The sequence below is a fragment of the Nilaparvata lugens genome, chromosome X, assembly GCF_014356525.2.
Source record: "Nilaparvata lugens isolate BPH chromosome X, ASM1435652v1, whole genome shotgun sequence".
Lineage (NCBI taxonomy): Eukaryota > Metazoa > Arthropoda > Insecta > Hemiptera > Delphacidae > Nilaparvata > Nilaparvata lugens.
Window position 1 is genome coordinate 65,778,350 of NC_052518.1, and position 14,430 is coordinate 65,792,779.

At 33.9% G+C, this 14,430-nt stretch overlaps 1 protein-coding gene across 9 annotated transcripts in view; it reads left to right on the forward strand.

Annotated features, from left to right (window-relative positions):
- LOC111055581 (RNA-binding protein fusilli) overlaps positions 1 to 14,430 on the forward strand; it is a 214,938-nt gene that overhangs the window by 108,867 nt on the left and 91,641 nt on the right. For all 9 annotated transcript variants that reach the window (XR_005572973.1, XM_039441380.1, XM_039441381.1 and 6 more), the window contains one exon: positions 9,070 to 9,216. Coding sequence is in view for 8 of the 9 variants with exons in the window: in XM_039441380.1 (XP_039297314.1) it covers positions 9,070 to 9,216 (147 nt within the window). In the remaining variant the exon portion in view is untranslated. The remainder of the gene's footprint in view (positions 1 to 9,069; positions 9,217 to 14,430) is intronic.

The following is a 14,430-nucleotide window of genomic DNA, read 5'->3' on the forward strand; positions in this document are numbered from 1 at the left end:
GAAAATTTAATTTTAAAATGAACAAGTTTAAGCTAAATTTCGTCACCATGGAATGACGATATTTGGAAAATGTTAATATTTATGAGCTGAACTCCAGACACCCGTTTTCAATTTCTTGGATCACCGAGTTAATTACTGAACTTGTTAAAAGCAATCACTTTGATGTTAAGTGATTTATATTATATAAGTTCAGTGTTATTATATTAAGTTCGATGGAATTTCTCAACACAAGCAGTCCTGTGACAAAAACAATACATAGATAGCATAATGAAAATATTTGTGCAGGAATCAAAGTAATAGTAATTATTTGGAAGTTAAGTAGTAGGCTACATGTAAAATACTTAAAACCAAGCTTATTGTTTATATTAATTTTAATAATTATATTAAATTAGAGCCCTCTAATTTAAAACATAATATAACTTACCTAACCCTAACCTCAAATGTAAACATAATTATGTTCAACACACAATATTTGTTTTGAAGTTTAGACAATAAATCACCAAACAATCTCATCTTTTAAATAAGAATAATAAATTAAATAAACTTACCAAGTCAAAGTGGAATAGGTAGACTCTTCTAAAAGAGTTCACAGCTTTCATCAACGTGATGAGAATTCAAACATGAAATGGCGTTGATCAGTCGATCGTCGTTGATAGATCCGTTTTTGTGTAAGGACTACTGTAGCGCTGTGAGTGGTGGAATTGGAAGCTCGTTTTCAACGTGTTTTCAACTATAGATCAACCGTTGAAAAAAACGTTGCATTTAAAACGTTGAAAAATTCAACCGCTAACGGTTATTCAACCTCAACAACCAAATTTCAACGTTGGAAACACGTAGGTGTGCTACCTGGGATCAATCGTGTTCCACTGCTTACTCAATTTTGGAAAAAATACTTGAGCTGTTTCTCAAATGACTGAACCAGTTATTTTCTGTTTCTTAAATAATAATTAGAACTATTTAGCTGGTTCATTTTAACATTTTTAGTTTGTATTTATAAAATAAACATTAGAAATATTCAATTTCTGAGCAATTAATCAATTTGGAAGCGTCAAGGGATGTTGAGGGTATTTCAGTGATGTGAAAAATCGATATACTCAGTCTGGTCATATTCTAGAATAATTCACGCCAATATAAGCAGGTACAAATAACATGAATAGATGGCTAGTAAAAAAAATTTTAAGGAGAAAAAAACATCCTCAAGGAGAAACTAAAAGTCATGCTGCAAATCATTAGTGGTAAGCAGTGCTGCCGTGTTTGGTCAAGCATTACTACTGAAGGCATAAATGTGTATACACATATACACAATGTATGTACATTTACGACGCAAATAGCAATTAACGTCATCATTATTTGACGTCCTTGTTGGCAGAACTTTCAATCGCCATTAGTCTCATCAATGCATGCTCATTGCCAGGACGATTATCACAGCTATTTGCCTTACCAGAGAATTCGAGTGTCGTTAATCAATTCAACGTCCCAACCCGTTACCAAATTACCAGCTTAGCTATGGAAATATTTTATGCGTATTGTTTATTTACAGCCGCATGTCAACACTCACACAAGTGATAAAAGCAAACTTTCCGTCGATCGAAATACAAATGCAATAGAAAAGCCAAGAAAGTGAAATTTCTTAATTCATCAAAAACAACCAATGATATCATGCATCTTGTGATGGGACTGGGAAGCCGACCAGCTATGATGACAATCTCAACAATAACAATAATAAAAAATTGCCAGATGTTAGTAAGAAATGTAGCAGCTGATCGGATGGCTGATTTTTATATTACAAACCAGCCTGAATTGAATACGTACATATATGCACCCCGCTTTATGATTATGATGACTTCTAATGGTTTTCAATTATTGAGATTCAACTTCAACACTGTAATTGCGGACATAATAATGGCTGTAGAAATTGTACAGTCATATGTTTCATAATGTTTAAACTCTGCTGTTAACCAATCGCTCCGCCGTTCTCCGAACCGTTCGTCATGCCATTCGCCGGTCTTCGAACCGTTTTCCACGCCGTTCGCCGAACGCTGAACTTATCAGCAAAACAGTTCCCCCGTTTAATATTCGCCGCGCAGATTGCTGTCCAATTATGGCTATCTATCACAAGTGGAAAACATGCGAACATAAATATAGAAGTATAGAAGTTCTCTTCTTATTTTATTAAATGTATATATTGAACAATTCATTGTCATGAATTATAAATTTATAGGAACAAACAAACATAATTGAAATTTGAACATTTAGTTGCATTTGATCGATTTACGATCAACCATCTTCGTTAACACATTTGATCTAGTTACTGATCATCGAAATCATAATTATTGAAACAATAATACATTATCAAGAATACTGTAATGCTTTAATAAAATTTCCATTATAAATACATTTTTTCTCTTTAAAATATTTATTTCTTAAAAATATCAGTTTAAAGTCTGAAGTTTAATATTCGCCGTTTAATAATTTGGATCAACTTGATATCTGCAAAGATTTGATACAAAAACAGATGATTCTGATGAACTAATCATTTCAATTTCTTGGACGAGGTGAAGATTTTAAACGTTTTCGCTTGAGCGAATCAAATGCCAAATTAGTAATGGATTAAATGAAATAAGACACCTTTGAACAGTGCTTTTTCAGCAGAAGACTTGTTTTCAATGACACGGAGGTATTATACTTTCTAATAAACGTGAGAGATCATAGTAGATTCAGGCATACCAATATCACTCTTCTTATCTCAAATTCTAAAAAATATATTAACTAAATTAAATAGTAATTTATTGTATTTCATCATTTGAGAGGTATCTCGATCGCATTTTCTCTTTTATTACCGTACAGTATACAGCTCTGTGGATCTTGAACGACGGACGAGTAGCAACATAACCTCAATGTTCTGCTTGGTTGTAAACAAATATCAAACCCCCTGTGGAATTCAGCCTTCTTGATATTGTAAATGATGTTATTCCAACACCAACTTAACGCTAAACTAGTTTAACTTAAACTGGATTAGTAAATGCACTGAGAAAACCAATTCAAGTTTAAACTTCAACATTAACTTTAACTCGATTAACTTAATCTAGTTTAGCAGTCTATACTGTGCAAGCGGCCCTAAATGTAGAAATATTTTAGCTCCATATTCGATCAATACATGAACTGATCATCAAAATTAGCGTGAAGCAATAATACAGTGTTTAACACTGATCAACAGCTCAAGGTGATTTCATGAAAACCATGGTTTATCAGTTGTAAATAATAGCTCATACAAGTACAAAATATGAACATTTGTGTGACTATTCAATCACTTTGAAATTTACAGATTTTGATTTAATACATTTAATTTTGATTAAATTAATTTATTTAGTTTATGACGAAACTCAAAATTTAAACAGGTATTGTCACAATGAGGTGAGATTTTTCACTCATTATTATTTTGTAGAAGGTTTCAGTTAAAAAAAACAGACAAAATTTAGTGTTTTGAAGGCAGATCTGTTGTAACTGAGACACTCCCAGTTCCCAATTCGGAACAGTTTTTGGCCCTATTTGAAGGCGCTGGGTATGCTATAAAATAATATGCATTACACCTGTGTCGTGCAGGTATTCCACAAATTCTTCGATTACACAAACAAAAACCAGGACTCTCAACTTCTTGGAATATAACAATAACACACCTGCTAGTTATATACTTCTCATTATTCATTATTTTGTATTTTATAGTATTGCACAAAATTAGTTATACACTTCATTATTGAAACTCCATTTATCATTTTTTCTATGAGTAAATGGATTCAAATTGAAAATGAATGAATTTTGTCAAAATACTGACATTTCTTGCTAAATGTGTTCGTGGTTGTTGTAAATTGTATTTGTGTATTCAACATTCAATAATTTCTTCCCAATTTTTAGTTGTTTTTTTTCTCCTACAGTTACCCAAAAAAGTGCTCATTCCCGCATCAATTATAGTACGCAAATAGTATATTTCGCACCTAGAGCAGAAAAACATTTTTGCCTGTGGTGCGAACGATATTTTTCGCCACACTACAGGTATTGCTGACAAAATAAATAAAGAATACTTGTTAAGCTATCGTACCTATCTCTTGATTTTATTGGTAGAAGATTTGCAGTCAGGATTTTAGATTCTTTTAAAATTTCACTTGGAATACCACAGTCATCTTCAAGCATTTTTGAAATTTGGAATGCACTAATCAACAATAAATAATTGATTCCGAACTGGAACTGAAATCATGGCGACTTCAGCTGATGATGAAAGTGGACACTCGCCCGATCTAGCGGATGACTTATTAACTACTTCCATGAGCGGCTGGAAAGAGACAACTTTCTGGCCTAGACCGGAAAAGAAACCCTTTTCTGACGTCGTCTGCATACAAGGTCTTTCAGATCTACGTAGGGACTGGAAGACAGCTGCTTACCGTGCAGTGTGGCGAAAATACCTTTTAGAACAGAAAGCAGCTGTTTTCCAGTCCCTACATAGATCTGAAAAACATTGTTTGCAGACGACTCTTGTCTGACGTCAGAACAGGCTTCTTTCCGGCCTAGGCCGAAAAGAGTACCCTTTCCAGCCGCTAACATGGAACTAAGAAAGGTGATCAAAAAACAGCTGATCAAAAAACTTTTCATTATTCAATAATTAAAACATTTATAATAATATCATCTTATTGTCATTTGAAAGAATAAAAAAGTATAAACTCAACCTCCCACATAATTGAACATCATCTTTTAGGTTATTTAAACAAATCAGAATAAAAAATAAAAATACTTGGACAATTTCCTGATATTCAGATTACCTCAGATTTGCTAGAGCTATCACCTTCCACATCTGCTTTCGGAAGTGCTCAGTAAACAACTATATATATATATATATATATATAATATATATATATATATATATTATATATATATATATATATATTGTTTATTTTTGTGTGTGGCGAAAAATAGCGTTCGCACCACTGGCAAACATGTTTTTCCGGCTCTCAATCTTTTCTTGAAAACCTATTTCGAGCCGGAAAAATCTCATTTTCTGCTGTTGGTGCGAAATATACTATATTCCACACCCAGTGCGGGAATGTAGATTTGAGTGCGGCAAAAACTTTGTCGCACTCCAAATTTGCAACATAATAACACAAAAATAGTTAACACCCTTTATGACGGTAGAGTGCGGCAAAGTAAAAGAAATGTTGGTAAACCTGAATATGTTGCTGGCTGGAAATTTTTGGAAAACAGCTGATTATTACCGTGAGATATTGAATAACAAACAGTAAATAAACAAGAAGTTATGATAGTATTCAATATCAGTATTTTATTTCTATTCAAGTTATCATGAACGATTTTTTATGTGTGAAATGCCTATATTTTTAACTGGAAGACATTGGAAACATTTATCAACCAATTTTATGATCAAGGAATCAAGTATTTTTATATCTTTATTTACTTTTGAGGTTAGGTTACTCTTATTACTGATACTAGGGTTATATTTTCAAAACAATAATGTATCCATTAGGTTTGAAACATCTGTACTCACATTTTCGTAGAACAACTTCAATGAATGCCGTTGATGAATTAGAAACAGAATACAGAATAGATGTTATTGAATACCGTAATCAAAAACACTAGATTTACAATATATTGATTACTCAACAGTGACTTGAATGATTGAAGTTCAGCATTTTGGGTTAATGTAATGTCTATATAATATAATTTAATCACGTTTTAAATAATGCAGTAGGCCTATAACCTTAATTATACATTACATGCGGCTACTGGGCGATTGGCCAGAAAAGCTGAAACTATATTTTTACACCAATTGTGTATAATATATCATTCAGACTCAAAATTGAGGATATTTGGAACTGGAATAAATAGTAGACATGAAAATTTCATAGAATGGTCCTGAAGGCTGATCACTAGCCTAATCCTAGATCAGTCCTGGGCCTATTAACTTATTTATTTATTTATTTACATTAATAGAAAAATTAAAACATAAGCTTACAGCTTTCATCGCATAGACAAATTAATCAATAAAACAAATTAATGGGCACCGTTTAAGTATAAGCAAAGTTTTGCTGCATAACTTTTGTGTTTTCGGATAGGAGACTATTAAACTGTTAGTCACGGGTGAAGTATAACATTTGTGAGGCTCATTGATGGCTCAAAATACATATATTATCCAGACAAGTGATATGGCCATTTCTACACTTGCTGATGACTTCTTGTAGATGAAGTATTATTATAATTGAATCTTATATAACTTTATAATATCCATTCTATTGTCATTCAGACTGAATTTGAAATAATTCTGTTGTGGGATGGTTGCAATATTTATTATCAGCATTAAAAATACTAAAGATTTGCACAAACATTTTATTTGGTATAGGACATGTTCACCGTCTATTACTGACTTTTCACATTCTATGGTGACTGTAGGAAAAATTCAATGTGCAATATGTGCGCAAAGTTTCTTTGCTGCACTCAAGAAACCATCATTTCTTTCGGTGCAGCAAAGTGGCACTTAGCGCACTAGTTGCACAAATAACTATAGTAACTCTAATCCTTGCAGCTAGTTACTTGATATTGTGCTTTATGGCTGATGTTGCTCCGCCCACTGTGGGCCTCTGCCAATGACAGAACCGAGATTGGGCAACCTGGCATCCAACATCCCGCTACCTGATGTACTAGCTTTCAGTTTAGTATAGATTGATTATAGTGTAAGGAGAGAAGTACAATCAATTTTCTAATAAATGAGTGACATTTTAGATATTTTTTTACTCCATGTACTCTTGTTCTCTTATTTGGTTTATGGAAACATAATAAGTACATATTAACATTTTTCATGAATAGCTCTAGAAACTGAATAGTAGTAGTATATTAAATTTCCAATTAATAAGTTTTGATGATTCCAACTTTTTTCATTTCAAAATAATGGAATAATAATGTTATTCATATCAAAAGTTCATTCGTATTAAACCTTCATATGGAATTCTCGACCAAGAAATAATACATTATGTTGATGGCCATTGATAGTGTGTGTGTGTGTGTGTGAGCAGACAGACTATTGTTCATTGATTCTTTGCTGAGAGCCCAAAATTTCGCGAGAGAAAAGAAATTCTCAAGCACGAAAGTGTAGAAGTGGACAATGGGAACAATAATGCTGTAGCCTTGATGAGGGTTTCGAAAAGTTCCTTCTAGCTATATGCAAACTGGACAATTCATCAATAACATCTTTTTCTTTTTCTTCATCTTCATGTTAGCTATTTTAAATCAAGTGAACATTCTTACAGTATCTTTCCGATTCCAGATAAGATTTGATCGAGATTGATGCAGCTCTATTCTAAATCAATTTTCATCAGTTAAAAAATATGCAAAATTATTCAAAATTAATTTCATTTATGTAGGTGCTGATTGGATTCTCCAAAACTCTATGATCAGACGGTAGCTCTATTTTCTGACGACTGTGAAGTGTCAGTTGTCAAGGATTTCGAATTAGTGATGAAAAAATTCAATAATCTATCAACCGAGTAAAGTATAGACGAGGAAGTGGTGAATCGAATTGGATTGAAAGCATATGCACCTATATTGTGTTCACTAAAATACACCATACAACCCCATACCAATAACGATTATAAATAAGCAAGTCTCACATCTCCTATGTCCTATAGTTGGCCAAACGAAAATGGGTCCCTCAAGGTCAAAGCTTGCTCTTGACACCACCACCCGTCTCTACAAACACTGTTGCCACTTTGTACTAAGGGTGGCTAGTAAGAGAGAAAGTGAATGTGTGTGTGAGAGAGGGTGTGATAGTGAAGTATTGTTATTGTGGGGAGTATTGCTTGTCTTCTCTGTCCAAAGCCTGGATGAAGTGTGATGGGAATCAAATGAGAATTCATGCAAATTGAAAAATGCAGAGTGAAGTGGGCACTACAAGAATATTGACTAAAATAAATAAAATTACATCACTCCACTTCCAATTGATTATTATAAAAGTCTTCAAGTAACCTTTATGAAGTGATAGCTCAGTTTATAAATAGTTGCATTTATAAAGAAAAATCTAATCATCATTATAAAATTGTATTTCTTGATGTCATGACTCAAGAAAGAGTTATACATTATACATAACAATATTCTTTCCTTCATTTCATGATGTTGAAGAATATAGCGGATGATGGGAGGAGGTAACGGGGGATGTTATTGTTCTAACTTCAAAGAATGACACAATAGAACTTTTGAACCTGACGTGCTCAAAAGAATTTGTGACAGGTAGTGACGGAAAAGAGGAAGAGGGAAGGTATGAGAAGGAAAGAGCGATGTTCAGGGTGTAGAAATATAGTCAATGTATATAGACTGGTCGAGTGAGGGGTGGCCACCAGTGGCAACATTGCAGTGGCCTTGAGAGACCCATTTTCGCTTGGTCAACTATAGTCTAGCACCTGGGTTTGACTGGATTAAATTCTTGGCTGAAAATCTTACATGAAGAAAAATGTGAAGAACTACACATAAATTATAGCAAGGTGTACTTGGTGCTAGGGAGAATTCAGAGATTCCAGAATTAAGTTCTTCGGAATGCACTGAATGCATCAGAGAAAGCCGAGAATTCTGATTTACACCAAGATCTGAAATCCCATAAATTGCAAAAGATTTCGAGATGATGGCTACAAATAATGAAGATAGATTATGTATGTAGTAAATTCATAGCGACATACTCCATCAATACCAATACTAAATATAATCATGAAAACACATAGGCGATCCTGCTGGACATCTGTCCATAAAAATAAGACTCAAAACCATTCATATTAGTTTAGTGCCGTGATTGTCAAAAATGTTGTCCCTCACTGAAACGGAAAAATCAATTATCATAGATTTCTATGAAATGATTCTCAACTTGCAATTAAATTTTAGTAACTTAGGATAGGTAAATATTGCTAAGTAGCCAACTTGGCGCTAGGTTTTTATTGAATGAAAGTACGTAAAGAAATGTTTTTTCACGTTGGTGAACTCTTTCACATTATTGGTGGTTCTTCTATAATGAATGTTGCATTTTGTCAGGTGATCGGAATGCAGCAATACGTGGTGAAGCCTTCCTCAGCTGATGTCAATGACAACTTGCTATCTGATCAACTAGTTCAAGAATCATTCATCACTGAAGAAATGGTCAAAACTAATGGAGTATCCCTGGAATCTGCCATCAAACAGGTTAGTTCTTATCAATTTTATTCTCTTATCTGTAATATCGATGTGAATTGGTAATCAATATTAACTTAATAAATAAATTAAATTATTATTAGATCACGTATTCAATGAAGGCTATCACTAAGGTGCATAAATCACCTCCTCACTTCAGTACTGTTTTCAAATGAATTTCTACTCTGCTGAACACAAAGAGAATGCCATTGATTCTAACGGGATTGGTTAAACTATTACAGTCTGTAAATACTTGAACACTATCATACAAACCAAAGGAATCCTTTTTTTAATGTGCTAGACAGAAACAGAAAAAAATGTACCAGCTCAATATAGTCAACTAGCCTCTTAAACAGAAAATGTAAACAAAATTATCTTACAGATTGTTGATAATCGATAATCGATTTCATTTAACAAATTCTGTACAATTAGAACAACTATTTTCATTCTTTGAATCTTCAGCTTTCACTAGCTGTTAATACTGTTAATACGTGGGTTCAATTTGAAAAAATAAATTTTTGAAACATCATCTTTGGAAAATCATCCTAAATTTTAGATTTACTTCCATAAGAACTGGTGATAAATGTTCTCTAGAAATCGTGGAACATCTAGTTATAAGAATTCGAATTTTAAATCAGCATATCTTTACAACATTTGCACTAGATGAGACCTAAAACATTTAACATACACTGAAAGCAATGTCACGTGAACCACATAAAAATTAATGTCGCTTTTGTGACTGTTTTGAATAAACTATCTTCAATTTTTTTCAATTGTCGAATTATGAACAAGGACGTTCTTAACTAGAATCAAAAAGGCGACATTGTTAATTCAATAAAAATGTAAACTTCATCATTCATGATTGCAAGATCCATTTACTTGGAAAACGAATGAAACTCAAAACATGAAGTCAATAAAATCAAAACACTGTATTGCTGTAGAAATCTGGAAGATAAGAAGTCTTGTACTGTAGGAGACTTGCTGTCAACGAATGTGTTGGTTTTAAAAGAAAAATATTAATCGAATTATACACAATTAATTCATGATAAATAAATATAAAAATGTTGACTATGATTGAAATTAATGAATGAGTTCAACTATAACAAAGAGATTTACCATTCGAATAGATACTGTCTATTTAAGTTGATATCCTGTTTTTCTTAAGCAGGTCGAAGTAAAATGCATCCTGTTTTGATTAAGAAGAACGAAGAAGAATGTATTTGTCAACAAACCGTGTAAATAAGTATTTGAGATTTGAAATTGATTGGTTTTAGAACACTGGTTGCCAACCCCCCAGTGGGTTGCGAGCAGTGAGGATAGAATGTACATTCTATACTCTCCCAACCCCCCAGTGGGTTGCGAGCAGTGAGAATAGAATGTACATTCTATACTCTCCCAACCCACCAGTGGATGGCGAGCAGTGAGGATAGAATGTACATTCTATACTCTCCCAACCCACCAGTGGATGGCGAGCAGTGAGGATAGAATGTACATTCTATACTCTCCCAACCCACCCGTGGTTGGCGAGCAGTGAGGATAGAATGTACATTCTATACTCTCCCAACCCACCAGTGGATGGCGAGCAGTGAGAATAGAATGTACATTCTATACTCTCCCAACCCACCCGTGGATGGCGAGCAGTGAGGATAGAATGTACATTCTATACTCTCCCAACCCACCAGTGGATGGCGAGCAGTGAGGATAGAATGTACATTCTATACTCTCCCAACCACCCGTGGATGGCGAGCAGTGAGGATAGAATGTACATTCTATACTCTCCCAACCCACCAGTGGATGGCGAGCAGTGAGGATAGAATGTACATTCTATACTCTCCCAACCCACCAGTGGATGGCGAGCAGTGAGGATAGAATGTACATTCTATACTCTCCCAACCCACCAGTGGATGGCGAGCAGTGAGGATAGAATGTACATTCTATACTCTCCCAACCCACCCGTGGATGGCGAGCAGTGAGGATAGAATGTACATTCTATACTCTCCCAACCCACCCGTGGTTGGCGAGCAGTGTGGATAGAATGTACATTCTATACTCTCCCAACCCACCAGTGGATGGCGAGCAGTGAGGATAGAATGTACATTCTATACTCTCCCAACCCACCCGTGGATGGCGAGCAGTGAGTATAGAATGTACATTCTATATTCTCCCAACCCACCAGTGGATGGCGAGCAGTGAGGATAGAATGTACATTCTATAGGGTACTCTCTGGTTGCGAGTCGCGATCACCAACTGGTTTTTCCTAGCACTTGAAAATGATTTAGGATTCACTGATTCCGTTTCTCAATATTGTTTTGATTTCTTCTCAGTTCACTTTCCTCAGAATGTTCCAACATAAAAATATCGTTTTGTGGTTCGTTACTTAGGTAAAGGTTTTATATAGAATTATAACTATATAGTTAATTTATGTCCTTTTTGGGGACTATACAGTCAATTGATTTTTGCGATATGAAGTGCTCCTACATCACCCACTTATTGTCACCATCTATTATAGTTGCAAAATTTCAAACGACTGTACATCTCTACTAATTAATAATTGATGATACTGAGAACTGTCCACTCAACCAATTGTCGGAAAAAATACATTTCTGAACATTATTACGAATTGTAAATCGAAGGATCGAAGGATCTCACGTAATATACCTTTGGTCCCCAAGTATCATCTCTCCTTTTAAATCAAGTTCAATCCTCTTCAATCCTCTTTTAATCCTCTCTTATATCGTTAATCGAAATAATCTACTTTCGATTAGGTTCTAATTGAAATGATGATTGAGAAAATGTAAGACGACTGAAAATAAAACAGAGTTGAAAAGTATATTATCAAGCACTCTCAAAGTTACAAAACTGGAATGTTTGAAACTAATGTTCCTTGTTAGCCTGTTTTATAAGCCAGTTTGAGAACGGGGCTAGCTATAGCTCAGCTCCTTGGTTGGAGGACGAATGCTGCTATCCTGCTGGAACTTTTCGATATAACCTCGTTCTGTGTCTATAGCTATATCGTATTATCGTGAAAATCCCATTTTCCAAGATAGTTTGTATTGTGGGAAGTATCTAGGGCCCCTCAACTCAATTGATGCAAGTAGGCCAAGTTAATTAGAAGCGTACGTCACAAAATTGATGAGAAGAAACCTGTCCGCAATTACTTCACAGAGTCTATGATACACAGTGATGATAATAATATTCTCCTACGTCAAATACGATGATAAAAACGTAATCTTAACGGATAGATGCCTTGACGGACAGCATCGTCAAACATTGAAAACTTACGTGCGATAATCAGTTTTCAGCTGAACTTAACATGTTTTATATTGTCAACATATCTTTTGTTCAATGCCAACTAAGGGTCAATTGTACCAAGGTGTAATATACCTCTCAGTCATAGGGTGTTTACATCACCATGCTGTTTGTGCATATGAAATTTTATTCTATCTTCTTTTTTATCTCCCTCTCTCCTCGCTTCTTCTCCTTTTTTTCTTCTTCCTCCTCCTCCTCCTCCTCCTCCTCCTCTTTTTCTTCTTCTTCTTCTTCCTCTTCCACTCTTCCATCAATGTCATTGGGAATGATATTCGTGCACAATAACATTCAGGAATATTAGCTTCTCTGTTTAATGTTGCTATAACTCTAATATTCAATTCAATAAAATTATATTTTGATTTTCAACTGATATCTTTCGCATAGTACACCAGGATTCACTACCAGCTACCACCAATATATTCACATTATAATCTTATGTAAAATATAGGAATGTAGAAGTATGTAATGTACAGAGTGATGTTGTTAATAATATCGTAAAGATACTTATATATTCGTCTCTGATATTATCGAGTTACTAAGAAATTAGTAATGAAAAAGTGTATTTCTCTTAACAACTATACATTTTTATTGCAACAGAATTTCTGTTTCATAAATTGATTGACAACTGGGTAACAAGACTGAAAAATCACTGTGGTATTCTGAGCCAACTCAATTTCTAACTTTCCAACTCTAAATTCGTTGTAGAAAATCCTTTTAATCGCAATAGAATCATTGTAACCGGATAATTATATAATGTAAATTGTTGATGAATTTTTGTTTCATCAAGTTTTCTTATATTCCTTTCAATCAGATTCATTGTATGAGTTTTAGAGAATATTAAAGTTCTAGTTCTACAAATATTCGTCCCAAAAATCACAATTTTTTAACTTCAGTCAATGAGTCCTAACAATAAAAATTTTTCAATCTGATTACATCATGTACTATCGATTGATAGATAGATCTTTGAATCGAGAATCTATTTTTGTTATTGTGTTATGAGAGACACGCGATTCTTTCCACTATCAGTGCAGTTCAGTGAGTGGCTCAAGGCATTCAAGATCCGCACTCTTTCATAATTACCTCAATTTCATACAAATCACTTGTAAATGTTACTAGTTTCAGTACAGCACACTCATTAATGTTGTTAATAGGTTTAATCCTTTTTCAGATTGACTACTAATTTATCCCTTGAATGGCTAATTTTCTATCAAGAGCAATTTCAAACATTTCTTCAATTACGGTTTATTCTTTACCAAATGCAACATGGGAGGATATTGTTTCATACTGTTTTGATGAGGTTGAGTAAGATCAATATCTTTTAATTTTATTGGCCTCTTCATTGGATGTGATATTTATTGTTTTACGCTTTATATTCCGAACAAGCTTCCATTGTGGCGATTCTTCATAAATATAATAACAGAACCTTGTAGTCAATGAGTTTCAAAATTTGTTCCCGAGGGATCGGAACCTACCCAAAGCTTCCTATAAGCCTGAAACTTATATGGGTATCACATTCAGCAAAGAAATAAAATGGTTTAGAAAATTGAGGTAGACTCTAAGGATCTTTGAATTGAATTTGAAATTGCATGGAATAATAGATAAGCTAGAACTATTCAGAACACACTACAGAATTTAATTAGGACGTAGAAGAAACAATAATTGTAGCATATTTTTGTAAAGATATTTGTATCTAAATTCTCTGAATTCCAAGTACATAGATATTCTAGGGTTGGAAATTTTCGTGATGATAGTCCTTATTTTGGACTACTATATTTATTATCAGCTGGTAACCCGTGCTTGGTACTGATGTAAATTTCTGTTGTAAAATGCAATCTCTTTATTTCCAGGAAACATAAAAAATAGAATAATTATTTATAATTTCGTCATAATCTCGTGGATGATTTCCATCAGAGTTGA